The sequence below is a fragment of the Octopus sinensis genome, linkage group LG13 (genome assembly GCF_006345805.1).
Source record: "Octopus sinensis linkage group LG13, ASM634580v1, whole genome shotgun sequence".
In the NCBI taxonomy this organism is placed as follows: Eukaryota; Metazoa; Mollusca; class Cephalopoda; order Octopoda; family Octopodidae; genus Octopus; species Octopus sinensis.
The window spans coordinates 60,735,232-60,751,567 of record NC_043009.1 but is presented as its reverse complement, the minus strand read 5'-3'; the positions used below and the strand labels follow the sequence as shown (position 1 = coordinate 60,751,567).

Here is a 16,336-nt window from a genome sequence, read left to right as displayed (position 1 = left end):
CGACTTCAGTGTGTAACTGGTACTTAAGTTATCGACCCTGAAAGGATGAAAGGCAAAGTCGACCTTGGTGGAATTTGAACTCAGAACGTAACAGTAGACGAAATACCTATTTGTTTACTACCCACAAGGGGCTAAACACAGAGAGGACAAACAAGGACAGACGAACGGATTAAGTCGATTACATCGACCCCAGTGCATAACTAGTACTTAATTTATCGATCCCGAAAAGACGAAAGGCAAAGTCGACCTTGGTGGAATTTGAACTCAGAACGTAACGGCAGACGAAATACCGCTCAGCATTTCGCCCAGTAAAACATGCACATTTACGGAAAGGCATTTCATCTAGGAGGGAAAAAACATCAACATAACCAAACAACACTATATGAATGTAATTTGGCTGTGATACAAGGAAATAGACAACTGAGCAAAGAAATAAAGAATGGAAACAAACTGTCCTTCACTTTAGTCCCCGCCCACCGCTGCACCAAGCATCACAGTTAATACAATTGATTACCATGTCTATTTCAATAATTAACAACATTCAATCAATCGTTGTCAGTCAGCCTACTCACACACACACACATGCTTATGTATGTCATCATAGTCATCGTTTAATGTCCGCCATCTATGTATGTATATATTACATGCATATTAAATGCATTTATACACATGCGTGTGCTAATGTATATATTTATATGGAAATGTGGAAAACCATCCAGCCAACAACACTGAGATTTTATCGTCAGTGAATTAATCAATTTTTCACAAGGCTAAATTTTACGTTTATGTAATAATAATCATTATAATCAATGTTGGCATTGATGATGATGATGATGATGATGATAATAATAATAATGATTTCTTTATTAAACCACATGAAGAAAAACATTATGGACAGTACAGGGCAAAGCAAAGAATGTGTGTGTTTGTATGTGAGTGTGTTGTTGTTGTGAGGGTTTTGTGTGTAAACAAGACTAACAAAGTTATAAAAGAGGGGAAAAAAACCCCAAAAGAAATCACACTGTTTAATCTTCAATAAGGAGGAGATGTTTGAGGGCTGCTCATGAAAAAGCCCCATAGAAAACATAGGTACCCATGGATCCTTAAGTAAAACAGGTGTAAAGTTTGAATGAAATCGTTTGGGTAGTTCTCGAGTTTTAGTGACGCACACGACACACACACACACACACACTCACTCATAGATAAAGAGACAGACACACCCACATTCTCATTTTATATATATATATATATATATATATATGTGTGTGTGTGTGTGTGTGTGTGTGTGTGCATCACTAAAACTTGAGAACTACCCAAATAATTTCATTCAAATTTTACACATGCCTTGCTTAGGATCCATGGAGTATTATGGGCCACCAAAACAATTTCCAACTTTTTACCTAGTGTGAGCCTGGATAGATAGACAGATAGATAGATAGATAGATAGATAGATAGATAGATAGATAGATAGATAGATAGATAGATAGATAGACAGACTGATAGATAGATAGATAGATATCATTGCTTCCAAAACTGGACAGCACAACTACTGAAAAGAAGACATTATAGCTACTCAGATTCCACCGACACCACATTCTTCAACAGCTGAAATCCCTTTGAATTTTCTCTGGCCCCTCTCCTTACAAATTATATTCTGTAGAGCCATTTGTCAAACTAGATGATCCCATAAAATTATACGAACCTAACGATCAGGGATTTCAACACAGTAATTCACTTCTTCAGGAGCTTCCCTTCTCTGGTTTCATCGGGTGATTCTGTTACCGGTGAAACAGTTTCCCTAATGCTACACTTAGCATTTCTGATAAGGCACCTCCTCACTTACACAGAACTCAATTTTGCCAGCTTTATCTCCATGGCAAGTAGTAAACATCATAACAAACGGCAGTATCAACAAAAACCTATCTGTTATTTTGCTGCTATTAAAAAAGTACCCTGTTATTTGTCGGAGCACTGCATCCTTCAAAACTTCCATGCTTCCTGAGATTCACCAACACTGCACCTGATTTTCTCCCCTCCATACACACCGGTACACATCAAAAGAATCATCTGGGTTTTTGTACCAAAATGTGAATAGAAGATTCTGGAACATTCACCATTTTCTTATATATACCACAGCAATTCAACCTCACCAGAAATGTCTTAACTGTAGTGAGGCTGTTGAAAAATTATTAACCATCTTACAAACAATAACTCTGAGCACCTTTTCAAACTCCATCTGTCTAACACCCATGGACATATTTACAAAGTCAGAAAACAGCACAGCTCCCATGACTTTTGGAAACATTTTTTCATGCTAAGAGTTGCTGAAGCATGGAACAAACTGCCGGCATCAGTTGTTAGTAGTCAGAGCATTGCATCTTTCAAAACTTCTATGCTTCCTGAGATTCGCCAACACTACACCTGATTTCCTCTCCTCCATACACACACAAGCATGTATTTGACTCATACACTGCTCACTTCCCAGACATTTGTACATAACTGCATATATTTTATACGCACTTTCTGACAAGTTGTGGTGCACCTGAGCACTGTATACAATAATTTCATTATTATTGTGCATACCTTCCTTCTTGTGACACTTGTGAAGACCTGTTGAGGCAAGTGAGAATAGAATCGAATCGTATCAAATCAAATCGAACCAAATCAAAATAGATGAACATCAATGGAATTTGTATCCTTGTGGTACCAGTGCCGGTGGCACATAAGAAAACCATCCGAACGTGACCGTAGCCAGTACCGCAATGACTGGCCTCCGTGCTGAGGGCACGTAACAAACACCATCCGAGCGTGGCCGTCCGCCAGCCTCGTCTAGCACCTGTGTCGGTGACACATAAGAAAACACCATCCGAGCGTGGCCGTCTGCCAGCCTCGTCTGGCACCTGTGTCGGTTGGCACATAAAAAACACCATCCGAGCGTGGCCGTCTGCCAGCCTCGTCTGGCACCTGTGTCGGTTGGCACATAAAAAACACCATCCGAGCGTGGCCGTCTGCCAGCCTCGTCTGGCACCTGTGTCGGTGGCACATAAAAAACACCATCCGAGCGTGGCCGTCTGCCAGCCTCGTCTGGCACCTGTGTCGGTGGCACATAAAAAACACCATCCGAGCGTGGCCGTCTGCCAGCCTCGTCTGGCACCTGTGTCGGTGGCACATAAAAAACACCATCCGAGCGTGGCCGTCTGCCAGCCTCGTCTGGCACCTGTGTCGGTGGCACATAAAATCACCCACTACACTCTCGGAGTGGTTGGAGTTAGGAAGGGCATCCAGCTGTAGAAACACTGCCACATCTGACTGGCCTGGTGCAGCCTTCGGGCTTCCCAGACCCCAGTTGAACCGTCCAACCCATGCTAGCATGGAAAGCGGACGTTAAACGATGATGATGATGATGATGATGATTATTATTTAATTAATTTCAAATTTTTGATCACTAATTTCTTTACTTGCCCATAGTGAGATTATTCCCCTCCTGTTGGCTATCACTACTGCCTCATATTGTTTTTCATTACTAACACCCAACAACTATTACAACCGCCCACATCAAATACACCTCACACTGCTTAATTGTTGACTTTGCCACTTAGAACAATAGCCGTGTGCATACATTTTCACTTACTGTTCTTGACCTGTCAACTTCTACAGGTGATAGACAAGTTAGTGTTGCTAGGCTGTCTGTTAAGCCACGAGGAACAACAACGAGAATCCCTTGTTGCTGAACTGTCAACTTCAGCAAGTGACTTGAACTGAATCCCAACTATTTTTACTCAGAACCCACTGCTTTCCACTTAGTCTTTTTATTCTTAAAGGGTTTTCAAAACCAGATGCATAGATTTATGCCTACAAAACATCGAGTAATGCGGGATTAAGTCAAGACTGTTTATATTTAACTTTCACACTGTATGAGGTACATTCTCCATTTACATGTGTGCGTATAGACACACACGTACACATGCCCACATCACACATACATATACATACAAGCATATATTGATATACAAAAGGCGGCGAGCCGGGCAAAAACATTAGCGCGCCGGGCAAAATGCTTAGCTGTATTTCGTCTGTCGTTACGTTCTGAGTTCAAATTCCGCTGGGGTCGACTTTGCCTTTCATCCTCTCGGGGTCGATAAATAAAGTACCAGTTTGGCACTGGGTCGATATAATCGACTTAATCCCTTTGTCTGTCCTTGTTTGTCCCCTCTATGTTTAGCCCCTTGTGGGCAATAAAGAAATATATATTGATATACATATATATATAGAAACACACACACTACACACAATGCAAGCACACACACACACACACACACAGACATACACCTTTGTATATACTTCATCATCATCATCATCATTTAACATCCAGTTTTCCATGCTTGCAAGGGGTCACATGGAACTCATAGAAACAGATTTTCTATGACTGGATGCTCTTTCTGCTGCTAACCTTCGTCTGTTTCCAAACAAAATTTCCCCCATGGCCAGACATGTTTGTATGACAACGATGACTACTTACAACCATCACTTGGTGTCTAGACAAGAGCACACATAAATACTCACATACACACACATACACACATTTCCCCACTCCCTGCCCACACACACACAGACATATATTATATATATATACATACATATGTTCTTTTATTCTTTTATTTGTTTCAGTCATTTGACTGAGGCCATGCTGGAGTGCCATATTTAGTCAGAAAAATCGACCCCAGGACTTATTCTTTGTAAGCCTGGTACTTATTTTACTGTCTCTTTTGCCGAACTACTAAGTTACGGGGGCCATAAACACACCAACACTGGTTGTCAAGTGATGGTGGAGGGACAAACACAGACACACAATCATACACACACACACACACACACACACCATAATATATATACATATATATGTATATGTATATATGTATATGTATATATATATAAATATATTGTGTATATATATATATATATATATATATATATATTATATTATATTATATATATATTATATATATATATATTAATATATATATTATATATATATATATATATATATATATAAATAATATATATATAAAAATAATATATATATATATATATATATATATACAAATAAGAAAATGGAGAAACACATTAGACGGTATATCAGCTTTAGGAGATTAGAACGTTGACTTATTTATTTAACAAAACGACAACCTTAATAACATACAACAACATAAATTGTTAGATGATTTTAACAATTTATATTAATGTTTTTTTTAATAACTACTTGTATTCTTATCTTATATGCATTGAATAATATACTATATGTATATATGTTATGGTTGTCATTTTGATAAATAAATAAGTCAACATTCTAATATCCTAAAAGCTGATAAACCAACTAATGTGTTTCTCTATCTTCTTATTTGTAATACAAATTAATGATAAAATATTTCTTTACCTTCACCCATTTAATAAAATAAGTAAGTTTATTGCATTGCAATTGAAAACACTTGTGTATTAATAATTTGGGTATTATACCAACAGTATATTGGATAAATATTATCCCTTAGTGGGTTGGATCCACAACCCCTAACTTACTTGGTGGTTTATATATATATATATATATACTAGCAGTATCGCCCGGCGTTGATCGGGTTTGTAAGGGAAATAACTATATAAGCATTTTTAGAGAGTTATAGCCAAAAAATAGCAAAAAAATGCATTAAAAATGGAAAAAAAAATGATGGTAAATTTTTTTAGAAATCGTTGACTCATCGTAGACATTTTTAGAGAGTTACTTCCCTTATATAATAGCGAAAAAAATGCATTAAAATGGAAAAAAATGATGGTAAATTTTTTTTAAAATTGTAGACTCATCATAGACGCGCGCTAATACCCAGAAGGGCTCGATATGAATCCCGACTATAAGATACTTGGTTAAACTGCACCGCAAAATGTGGGAGTAGTTAGGAATCTAAATTGTAGGAGACAGACACACAACTTGACTTTCATATATAAAGATATATATATATATATGACAGGCTTCTTCCAGTTTCTGTCTACCAAATGCACTAACAAGGTTTTGGTTGGCTCGAGGCTATAGTAGAAGTCACTTGCCCAGTGGGACTGAACCCGGAACCATGTGGTTGGTAAGCAAGCTACTTACCACACAACCACTCCTGCGCCTTCAGGAATATATATGAATATATATAAATAATATATACTTTGTGGGTTAAAAGCCAACAAGCCTCAACTATCCCACCTGAAAGTAGGGTAGTTGAACTCATTTCCATTTTGGATAAGAATACATGTGGTTACATGAGAGTGAACAAGATTTCAAAACGAATACACAGATTACAGGAAGTAACTTATAAGAATATCTTAATTGTTATCTGTTTTGCCCATGTTTGGGATTTCATGGCTTTCATTGATTTAATTAATGAGATTTCATAGATTTTTGACACCAAACTGGGCCCATGGAGTTATAAATTCATAAGTTCATATGCATATGTTTTTCCTATGAATCATGTCATGAATATGTGCTATACTTATACATTTGTGTAGTTAGGGAATCCAGCATAAGTTCATGGGAGCATATGTTGTCTTTAACCCTTTAGTGTTTGCATTATTCTGCCAAAATTAATCCTTTTTTATCCACATTGTTTTGAACTAATCATGCATTATGTTGTAGCTTTGAGATTTTGATGAGGTAACTGTTAACTTTTAAAATGATATTGTAGGGTTGGTGTGAGAGACCAGATCTGGTCAGTTTGAACATCAAACAGGCAGAGTACTTTTGGCTGGATATGGCCCGGTTTAAAAGCTAAAGGGTTAATGTATAATTTATATGTAAAGGATAAGAATACAGCCACTTTACACGAGCTATTTGTTCCTATCTTTCTCTCTCTCTCTCTTTCATACACACACATACACAGAGAGTATCAGGAAACCATGGGACAAAACACCAAACCTTGTGAAGAAGATGACAGAAGACCGAGATATGTGCCACGTTGCAATACTTGAGAAGATTCATCCACCACAATAGAATTGGGATCCTAAAACCACGGTGCCATGCAAAAAGTATTGGTGTGGGTGCTGGTGCCATGTCAAAAACACTGGTGATAGTGCCATGTAAAAAGCACCCTGTACATTTTGTAAGGTAGCTGGTGTTAGGATGGCAGCAAGCTGGCAGAAATGTTAGCATGCCAGGCGAAATGCGTAGCCGTATTTCATCTACCGTTACGTTCTGAGTTCAAATTCTGCCGAGGTCGACTTTGCTTTTCATCCTTTCAGGGTCGATAAATTAAGTACCAGTTATGCACTGGGGTCGATGTAATCGACTTAATCCGTGTGTCTGTCCTTGTTTGTCCCCTCTGTGATTAGCCCCTTGTGGGTAGTAAAGAAATAGGTCACTGGTGTTAGGATGGCAGCAAGCTGGCAGAAACGTTAGCATGCTGGGCGAAATGCGTAGCCGTATTTCGTCTGCTGTTACGTTCTGAGTTCAAATTCCGCCGAGGTCGACTTTGCCTTTCATCCTTTCAGGGTCGATAAATTAAGTACCAGTTATGCATTGGGGTCGATATAATCGACTTAATGCGTTTGTCTGTCCTTGTTTGTCTCCTCTGTGATTAGCCCCTTGTGGGTAGTAAAGAAATAGGTAGCTGGTGTTAGGAAGGACATCCAGCCATAGAAACCAAGCCAAAACTGACTAAAGATAATGGTGCAGTGCTTGGCCTTGCCAGTTCCTGTCAAGCCGGCCAACTTTTGCCAGCATAGAAAACAGACATTAAATGTCATTGATGATGATGATGATGGTAACAAGTTTTAAATTCCAGCACTCTTTGCAGAAAAAAATAAAATAAAAATGAAAAACAAAATATAAAATTAAAATGTTCAAATTTTTTTTTTAATCCTTGAAATGTATAGAACTTTACAGAAACATACTCATGAGCTGAGCATAACCAGAATCCTTAAAGTCCTTTAGAGAACGGCCTCAAATTTGAAACTGGTGTCACAAAGAAAATTAAAGAGAGATTTTTGTTTTCACTAAAAATATTTTCTTTCTCTTTCTGTATATATTTTTTTTTTTTTTTGAATGTGGAAAAGTTAGCAAAAAGAAGAACAAGTAACACATTGTATATGACAAATACACACACACACATATACTACACTCACTCAATTACTGTGTTTTTTTTTATTTGGTGCTCAATTTACAATGTAATTTTCCCCAATTAGAAAGTTTGCGGATGGTAGCGTACCAGAAGCGACTCATACTGTTTTGGGCCCAGGCACTTGCCACAACATGTGATATTGGTTTTGAACCTTCATATTCAGAAAGAGCAGCATTTTGGTTAAGAGTAAAGTTGCGTTGTGCATTGATAACAGTAATATTTTTTATGTCTTTTAGCAACAGACCGAAAGCATAGACATCGTCGATTCCAATGTAAGGCACTCTGAGAGACATGTTGTACATTTCTGGGAGAAGATTTGATGTGAAGAGAATGGCATAACCAGTGCAGAAACCAAAAGGATAATATTGCTTTCCAACAAAGACGTTGTTAGGAATATACCATTTACTATTTGAGGCCCGAACAATTGGACTTGTTCCTTCAGTTTTATAATGGCAAATTATTGCTTTTTCTTTATTCCACACTTGAGGCATAAAATACTCGATAAGTTGAAAAATGTTTACATAAATATCATCATCTGTCTTGAGAATGTATTTTGCCTGTGGGCAAATATTATAAATCCAGTGAAGAGCATTTATACTTTTCAAAGTTATGTTTTGGAAGGTGTCCACAATGTCAAGCATAAGAATATCTTTGTATTGTATACTTTCGTAAGTAATGCTTGCTTTTATTTTGTGTTGGCTTTCCTTATTGGTTGATTTACCAACCACAAACACAAGTTTCATATATATATCTAGAAAAACTGCCCCATTTCCCCAACTCTCACGGATTGCTTGTCGTCGTGCATGGTTCTCTGGAGAACTCTGAATATATACCAAGATATCAACAGCTGAATTACGACACAGACTGTCATTAGAAATAAGTGTTTTTTGGAAATGCTTATGTTTTGAATGGTCAAATTTGTCTGTAGGTTGTGGATGGAAACGTCTTAACCACTGATCAAGATGCTCTTTTGGCAAATTTTCCTTAACTGGGTTTGTTTTAGGTTCAATAAAACTCTGAGAGAAAACATTATGTTCTGTTGGAATTGGTAATACTTCCACTTCTGGTATTTTCTGTTGAAGTCTACTTTTGTATACAGAAACGAAGTCTTCTTTGAATTTGTGGAGTTTTTGTGAGACGCTTGGTCTAGGAACCAATAGAAATACTGTGTATAGTAGCACTGAAAGTCCGAGCAACAATAATAATTTAAAAATCCATAAAGCATTTGCCATGATTGAAGAATATCATGCAGTGCAGGTAAAGAATTGGTTACCTTTCCTTCAATTGGTTGTTAGTGTCCAGTTTATATAAAGCAGTAATTCCACATCTTTGAGTGTAACCTGGAAGCGGAAGTAACGCATTCCAGTTAATTTAATTAGCAATTAGTACAGTAAATACAAAATATATATTATACAAAATATATAATCAATAGTGCAACTTGAAACAAATTCTTTAGATTAAGCAACTCCTCCTCCTCCTCCTCCTCCTCTCCTCCTCCTCCATCCTTCCCTCTTCATCATCATTATCACCATCACCATCATTTCACATTCGTGTTCTATGCTGGTATGAGTCGGAGTATTAGTGGCAGAATGATAATAACTGATATATTATCAATGAGTGAAAGAGTGGCCTATAATGTTTATGCATTAAAAGATGTAAGTGAAGTGAAGTGGCCACCACTAAGAGTGAAAATCCAAATCATTAGGAGATAATCTATGGAATAAAGTTCATTTAGAAAATTTGCTAATGAATTTGTTCCCAGACACGAGAATAATAATTCAAGGGGAGGAGTAGAGTTAATTGTATGGGCTGCAGTATATTGCTGTCTAATTCCCTGAGAAGAGTTGTTGTTTATAAGATCATAATTTTTTAAACTCTTGCTTTTAGCTTTAGGGTTTTAAAAATATTTTAATATTTGCCTCAACACCAGGTCTAAAGAGATATACATACTAATTTCAAATTTTGGCACAAGGCCTGCAGTTTTGGGAGAGGGGACAAGTCAATTACATTTGCACTATTTATTTACTGCTGTCAGCTAGGACAGCTGGACCCTCTGCTGGGTTCACGTTGGAAAGACATTCTTTCTCCCATGCATTCTCCACATTAAGAACCTTTCGTAGTAGCACTACCATGCCTCTATCTTTTCACAATCACTAAGCTCAAGTGTATCAATACCTATCAGTACATGTTTCTAGCATACAACGTCTCGACTTTCTCTGATATACTGGCTTGCAATCTGAAACACCTTATGCCTTTAGAACATTGGCAAACATTTTCTATTTCTCCCTTTGCTATGTAAATATGAAGCCTAGCTTTCCTTCTAGTATAATTATTTGGTGCTAAAATTTTTCCAGTCTTTCCAAGCTTGTCTTTTCAATTCTATAACCCTGCCAACCTCACTATTTCACCACCAGATCTTCCTTAGTCTGAGGCCTTCAATAGGTCGTTCCATTACCATGAAATTAGAGGTGGATTGGGTGCAGTCAATTACATCAACTACTATACTTGACTAGTATTTTATTTCATCAAACCCACAAGGTAAGAAGAAAAGGAAAATTTGCCATGGTGCTTATTTATATATTACTGGGGATTACTCCATGAAGGTGCATGGCTCAGTGGTTACAGCGTCGAGCTTACGATTGTGAGGTTGAGAGTTCGAATCCTGGACCAGGCTGCGTGTTGTGTTCTTGAGCAAGACACTCTATTTCACGTTGCTCCAGTTCACTCAGCTGTAGAAATGAGTTGCGACGTCACAGGTGCCAAGCTGTATCGACCCCTTTGCCTTTCCCTTGGATAACATCAGTGGTGTGAAGAGGGGTGGCCGGTATGCTTGGGCGACTGCTGGTCTTCCATAAACAACCTTGCCCAGACTTGTGCCTGGGAGGGTAACGTTCTAGGTGCAATCCCATGGTCTGTGTCGTGACCAAAGGAGGTCTCAGACTCCATCAAAATCGTGGGATTTAGACCTCCATATTGATAAAAAAAAAATTCAATATGAAATATTCTGTAGTTCAATGACCCTCTGTTTCAGTCACAGTTCACCTAAGAATATTTTTTATCCATGAACCTCTTTGATTATTTTTTTTATTCTGGTGGACCCCCATAGCCATTTAATGTTTAAACACTAGTTTTATAGAAACTTCTTTCGAAATTCCTATTTTGTTTTTCACTCATCAACTTGTGTTGGTTGAACTCTGTAAAATGTTGGAGAAAGAAACCGAGTTGTTTCTTGCAATACATACCAATACAACACAAAATCTTTTTAGGGGGCTCTTAAAATACTATTGTGGATCCTCAATTTACTACTATTTTGTTGCATGGATCCCCAAAAATCTTATGTAGACCCTCAGGACCCACATAGATCCCAGTTAAGAACTGCTGCTTTAGAATAAGCAAAGACATCTTTCATATAGTCACTTGACTCTGCTGAATCATGTCTCAATATATTACCGACAGGGCCGGTGCTAGGATGTGTGGGACCCAATTAGAGAATTGTCAGTGAGGAGAATTTGCAGTGTAGTATGCCAGTCCAAGCTAAAAAGTGTTGAGGGCTTGAGACTCCACTATTAGCAAAAATGATTTACATTATTCACATTTGACGGATATTTGTCCTCATCTTGTTTGTTGTCAACACAACGTTTCGGCTGATATACCCTCCAGCCTTCATCAGGTGTCCTGGGGGAATTTCGAATCTGGGTTCTCATTCCTAAGGTATTTTTTCCAATGTTATTATTATTATCATTATTATTATTATTATTATTGTTATTATTATTATTGTTATTATTATTGTTATTATTATTATTATTATTATTATTATTATTATTATTATTATTCAGGTTGGAATCTTGGGGTTAGAAGCCTGTGCTCTTAACCACTACACCATATGTCTGTAAGCAATTGTGTTGTGAAATTTAGGGCTTTATAAATCTAATATTTTCCTATCCTTCCTTAATACCAGTTCCCATATGCTATTTATATCTGTGGTCTCTGTTTTTCCACACATGATCAGCCATACCCGATTTATCAATATCTCCTCACGTACGTGTAGTAGAAATTAGACCGGGGTGGGGGTGGGGGCGTTATGCTCGTACCTACTAAGAACTAACAACCCTTTTGTTATTTTTGTTAAGATACTCTACTTTTGTTTCAATTGACTGTAAAGATAATAAAATATTTTAATAAAATAATCTTGTTATTATTAAACTGGTATAAGGTGTTGAGGAAAATGCTTAGAAGCGTTTCATCTGTTTTTACCTTTTGAGTTCAAATTCCATCAAGGAATTTATAGGGCCAATAAAATAAGTACCAGTTGAGCACTGGAGTCAATGAAATTAACTTACTCCTCCCCTGAAATTGCTGGCCTTGTGCTAAAATTTGAAACCGTTATTAAGCTGGTGCCTTGAAGAGAGATCGATATGAAATTTTCAAGGAAGGCTTTAATTTCGATTAATTTAAAACAGGAAGTTTGTATCATAGAAGCTGAGACAGTTTTAGGTGGGTTTGCATCAGTAGGGTTAAGTGGTTCCCACTCTGGTGGTGGACTCCACAAAGGCAATGTTGGGGTGGGTACAGAGTAGCAGACCCAATGTTGGCTAGACACAGGTAAGTCCATCACATCTGCCTTGGGAACTTAGAATGTGAAAACCCAAAACAAATACTGCAAAAGTATTTTGTGCAACACTCTACCAGTTCCACCCACCCATTACACTGGACTGATATCTTATTTTAGGGATCCTGAAAGGAAAAAAGGCAAAGCAGATCTTAAAAGGATTTAAACTGTAAAGAAATAAAAGAAGAATTCTCTCAGGAGTCCATGGAAGGATTTTGATGGGAACCACTACCTCAATGGACGGAACTGTTAACTATGGTTAAATATATATATATGTATGTATGTAATGTATATATATATATATATATATATATATATATATATATATATATAATATAATATATATATATATATATATAATATATATATATGTATGTATGTATGTATGTATGTATGTATGTATGTATGTATGTATGTATGTATGTATGTATGTTATATATATATATATAATATATATATATATATATATGTAATAATATATATATATATATATAATATATATAATATATATGTAATCATCATCATCATCATCGTTTAGCGTCAGTTTTCCATGCTAGCATGGGTTGGATGGTAGTAGCATGGGTTATATATATATATATATATATATACATATATATATAGACAAATATGGGAGTACATCCTTATAAATGAAACTTCTCCAATACTAAATAGGAAATATACATAGCAGATATCATACCTCAATACCCACAGTTTACACAGGTAGAGTAGAAGAGTTAGTGGGCTGTTATGTAGATAGATATGTATATATGTGTGTGTGTTAGTTAGTTAGTTAGTTAGTTAGTTAATTTGGCTCAAAAGCAAATAGCAAGGCCATGTAGGGGGACATGGAGTTAAGTACAGGGTGGTGTTCATGTAAAGAGTTCAGGCCACTTGAGGTCCAGGGAGGCTTTGAACAAAGCAGTCGTCGGCATCTTCACCATCTCGTCTGGCAGCTTGTTCCACGGATCCGCAACCCGTGTGTGTGTGTGTGGGGGGTATATATGTGTATATGCACACGTATGTAAGCATATGGATATGAAAATAAACAAATCAACATACAGACGGATAGGTACATAGGTTATAAGAGCAGACAAGCACACATACGCAAATGGAGACTGAAACACATGACCATATATACACACACACTTTATGCAACACAAGGACACATGGAGATGCATGTCCACAAATATAGAGATGTCCATCCATACATACAAACATGGTACATAGTTGCAAAACACACACACACACACACACAGACATGCACACACAAGGAGACACTGGTGCATACATATACAAGCACACGCTCACACACACACACTCCCATGCATTTTGGGAGAAAAAACCCTGCGTTCACATACTCCCTCCACAACACTGATATCAAGAAATCCTCTTGCGAGCGTGACCTAGGCATCACTGTCAGCAGTGATTTGCGTTGGTCAAAGCATATCTCTAAGATTGTCAGGAAGGCCGAGGGTGTCTTGGCATCACTCAGCAGGTCTTTTGTTAGCCGCTCTCCAGCCATCTATTTAAAACTGTATACAGCTATGGTACGACCACACTTGGAATTCGCATCATCAGTTTGGAACCCCTATCTTGCACAGAACATTGACCTCCTGGAATCTGTCCAGAGACGTGCAACCAAACGCATACCCTCCATCAGACACCTACCATATTCTGAGCGCCTTGTTTCCCTGGGCATGGATTCACTGAAGCTCCGGTGTTTGGCGACGGACTTGGTAAACACCCACAAAGTTATCAATCACCTCACCAACAACAACACTGAACACCTTTTTGATCTCCATGTGTCTAACTCACGTGGACATGCCTACAAAGTCAGAAAACAATACAGCTCCCATGACTTTCGGAAACATTTTTTCACGCTCAGAGTTGCTGAAGCATGGAACAAACTGCCTGCGTCAGTTGTTGACTGCCATGATGAGTTGTAGTGCACCTGAGCACTGTACACAATTATTATTATTATTATTATAAAAAATACACAAACACAGACATGCAAGCACATGAATATGCAGAATGCCTACGTACAGATGCACACACATACATACATATATACATATGCATATACACACATATATACATACACACACATGCATACATGCATACATACATACATACATACATGCATGCATGAATGCATAGGCACACACACACAAACACACTGACCCACACACACACACACACACACACACACACACACACTGACCCACACACATGCGCACAAGCAAACAAAAGGGAACGCAGTGTAAATAAGGGACAGAGTCAAGACTATTGAAAAGGTTGCAAGACGCAACGAAAATTTTAGGAAAATAAAAAAAAGAAATAAGTGGAAATCTTACCAGTGAGTGTGTTATATTATAAGGCACAAAAAGAAAATGACCTCCCCAGACACAACAGAATATGCTTCAACACACGAACTCACATAAAGAATCTTGCAAACCTAATCCCAAAACGAAATATATATCTATATATAAATGTGTGTGTGTATTGAGACACAATGGCCCAGTGGTTAGTGCAGCAGACTTGAGGTCGTAGGATTGTGGTTTCAATTCCCAGAGTGGGCGTTGTGAGTGTTTATTGAGTGAAAACACCTAAAGCTCCACGAGGCTCTGGCAGGGTGGCGAACCCTGCTGCACTCTTCCACCACAACTTTCCCTCAAGCTTTCTTCCTGTTTCTGCTGTACCTGTATTTCAAAGGGCCATGCTGAATCTCATCGAGAACTACGTTAAGAGTACATGTGTCTGTGGAGCACTCAGCCACTTGCACATTGATTTCACGAGCAGGCTGTTCCGTTGATCAGATCAACAGGAACCCTCGTCATTGTAACCGATGGAGTGCAACGTATATCCTCAACTTTGCTACTGTTTCAGTTTCCAGAGGACAATAGTAACATCTGTGATTGACAACCAAATTACATTTCAGTGGAATCCAAATATTGAAAGAGAAATGGTGGCAGGGAATAGAGATGGAAGTGGTGGGGATGGTGGTGTATTGCTTGGTTTAGTCATAAGTCATTCGTCACATAAGTCATTCGTCACAGTTTTTGTATGTAAATCGAAGAGTAAATTATTCACTCTACTTATTGATATACCAGCGTTGCCTCACTGGCACTTGTAATTCCTTGAGTATAGTCTGCCCTTGAGTATAATATGCAGGGGATTTTTAGGGGGCTGTACCTCTGAAAAACCTAAACCTTGTGTATAATATGCACCCCTTTTCTAACTTCAGTCGTGCATAATTAAGCTTGCAGCACCTAGTCGAACAAACACTTACACGCATGCGTAATACAATAATAGTGATGTTCTTAACTGTTATATGGGAATGTAAATATGTTTGCAAATTGTTTTTGTTACATGTTATTTTGTGTTCTGAATACTTTTATTTTAATAAATGTTGCTTACTGCAAGTTATGGATGATTCTTTTATGACTTCATTGCTTTCAGGCTTAGCTTAAGGTATTTTCACGTCCGACATCACAAAATGCGTCTGAATAAATATTGCCAGACAGCAAATAGAGACTCAGACATTGCTTAGAAAATATTTTTCATTTTTAACCTCGTATAT

General features: G+C 37.6%; 2 protein-coding genes across 3 annotated transcripts in view; both read right to left on the bottom strand.

The window, feature by feature from the left end:
- LOC115218531 (beta-1,3-galactosyltransferase 2) overlaps nucleotides 1–16,336 on the bottom strand; it is a 75,911-nt gene that overhangs the window by 26,775 nt on the left and 32,800 nt on the right. Inside the window, exon 1 of one of the 2 annotated variants that reach the window (XM_036508427.1) lies at nucleotides 1,703–1,725. The exons of the other annotated variant lie outside the window; for it this stretch is intronic. The gene's annotated coding sequence lies outside the window, so the exon portion shown is untranslated. Of the gene's footprint in view, nucleotides 1–1,702; nucleotides 1,726–16,336 lie in introns of those variants that run through there. 2 annotated transcript variants of the gene reach the window in all.
- The window catches only part of LOC115218532 (beta-1,3-galactosyltransferase 5), a 160,412-nt gene continuing 151,931 nt past the window's right edge, over nucleotides 7,856–16,336 (bottom strand). Inside the window, exon 3 of the mRNA XM_029788406.2 lies at nucleotides 7,856–9,487. Coding sequence (XP_029644266.1) covers nucleotides 8,171–9,379 — 1,209 coding nt within the window. The 5' untranslated portion in view covers nucleotides 9,380–9,487 and the 3' untranslated portion in view covers nucleotides 7,856–8,170. The remainder of the gene's footprint in view (nucleotides 9,488–16,336) is intronic.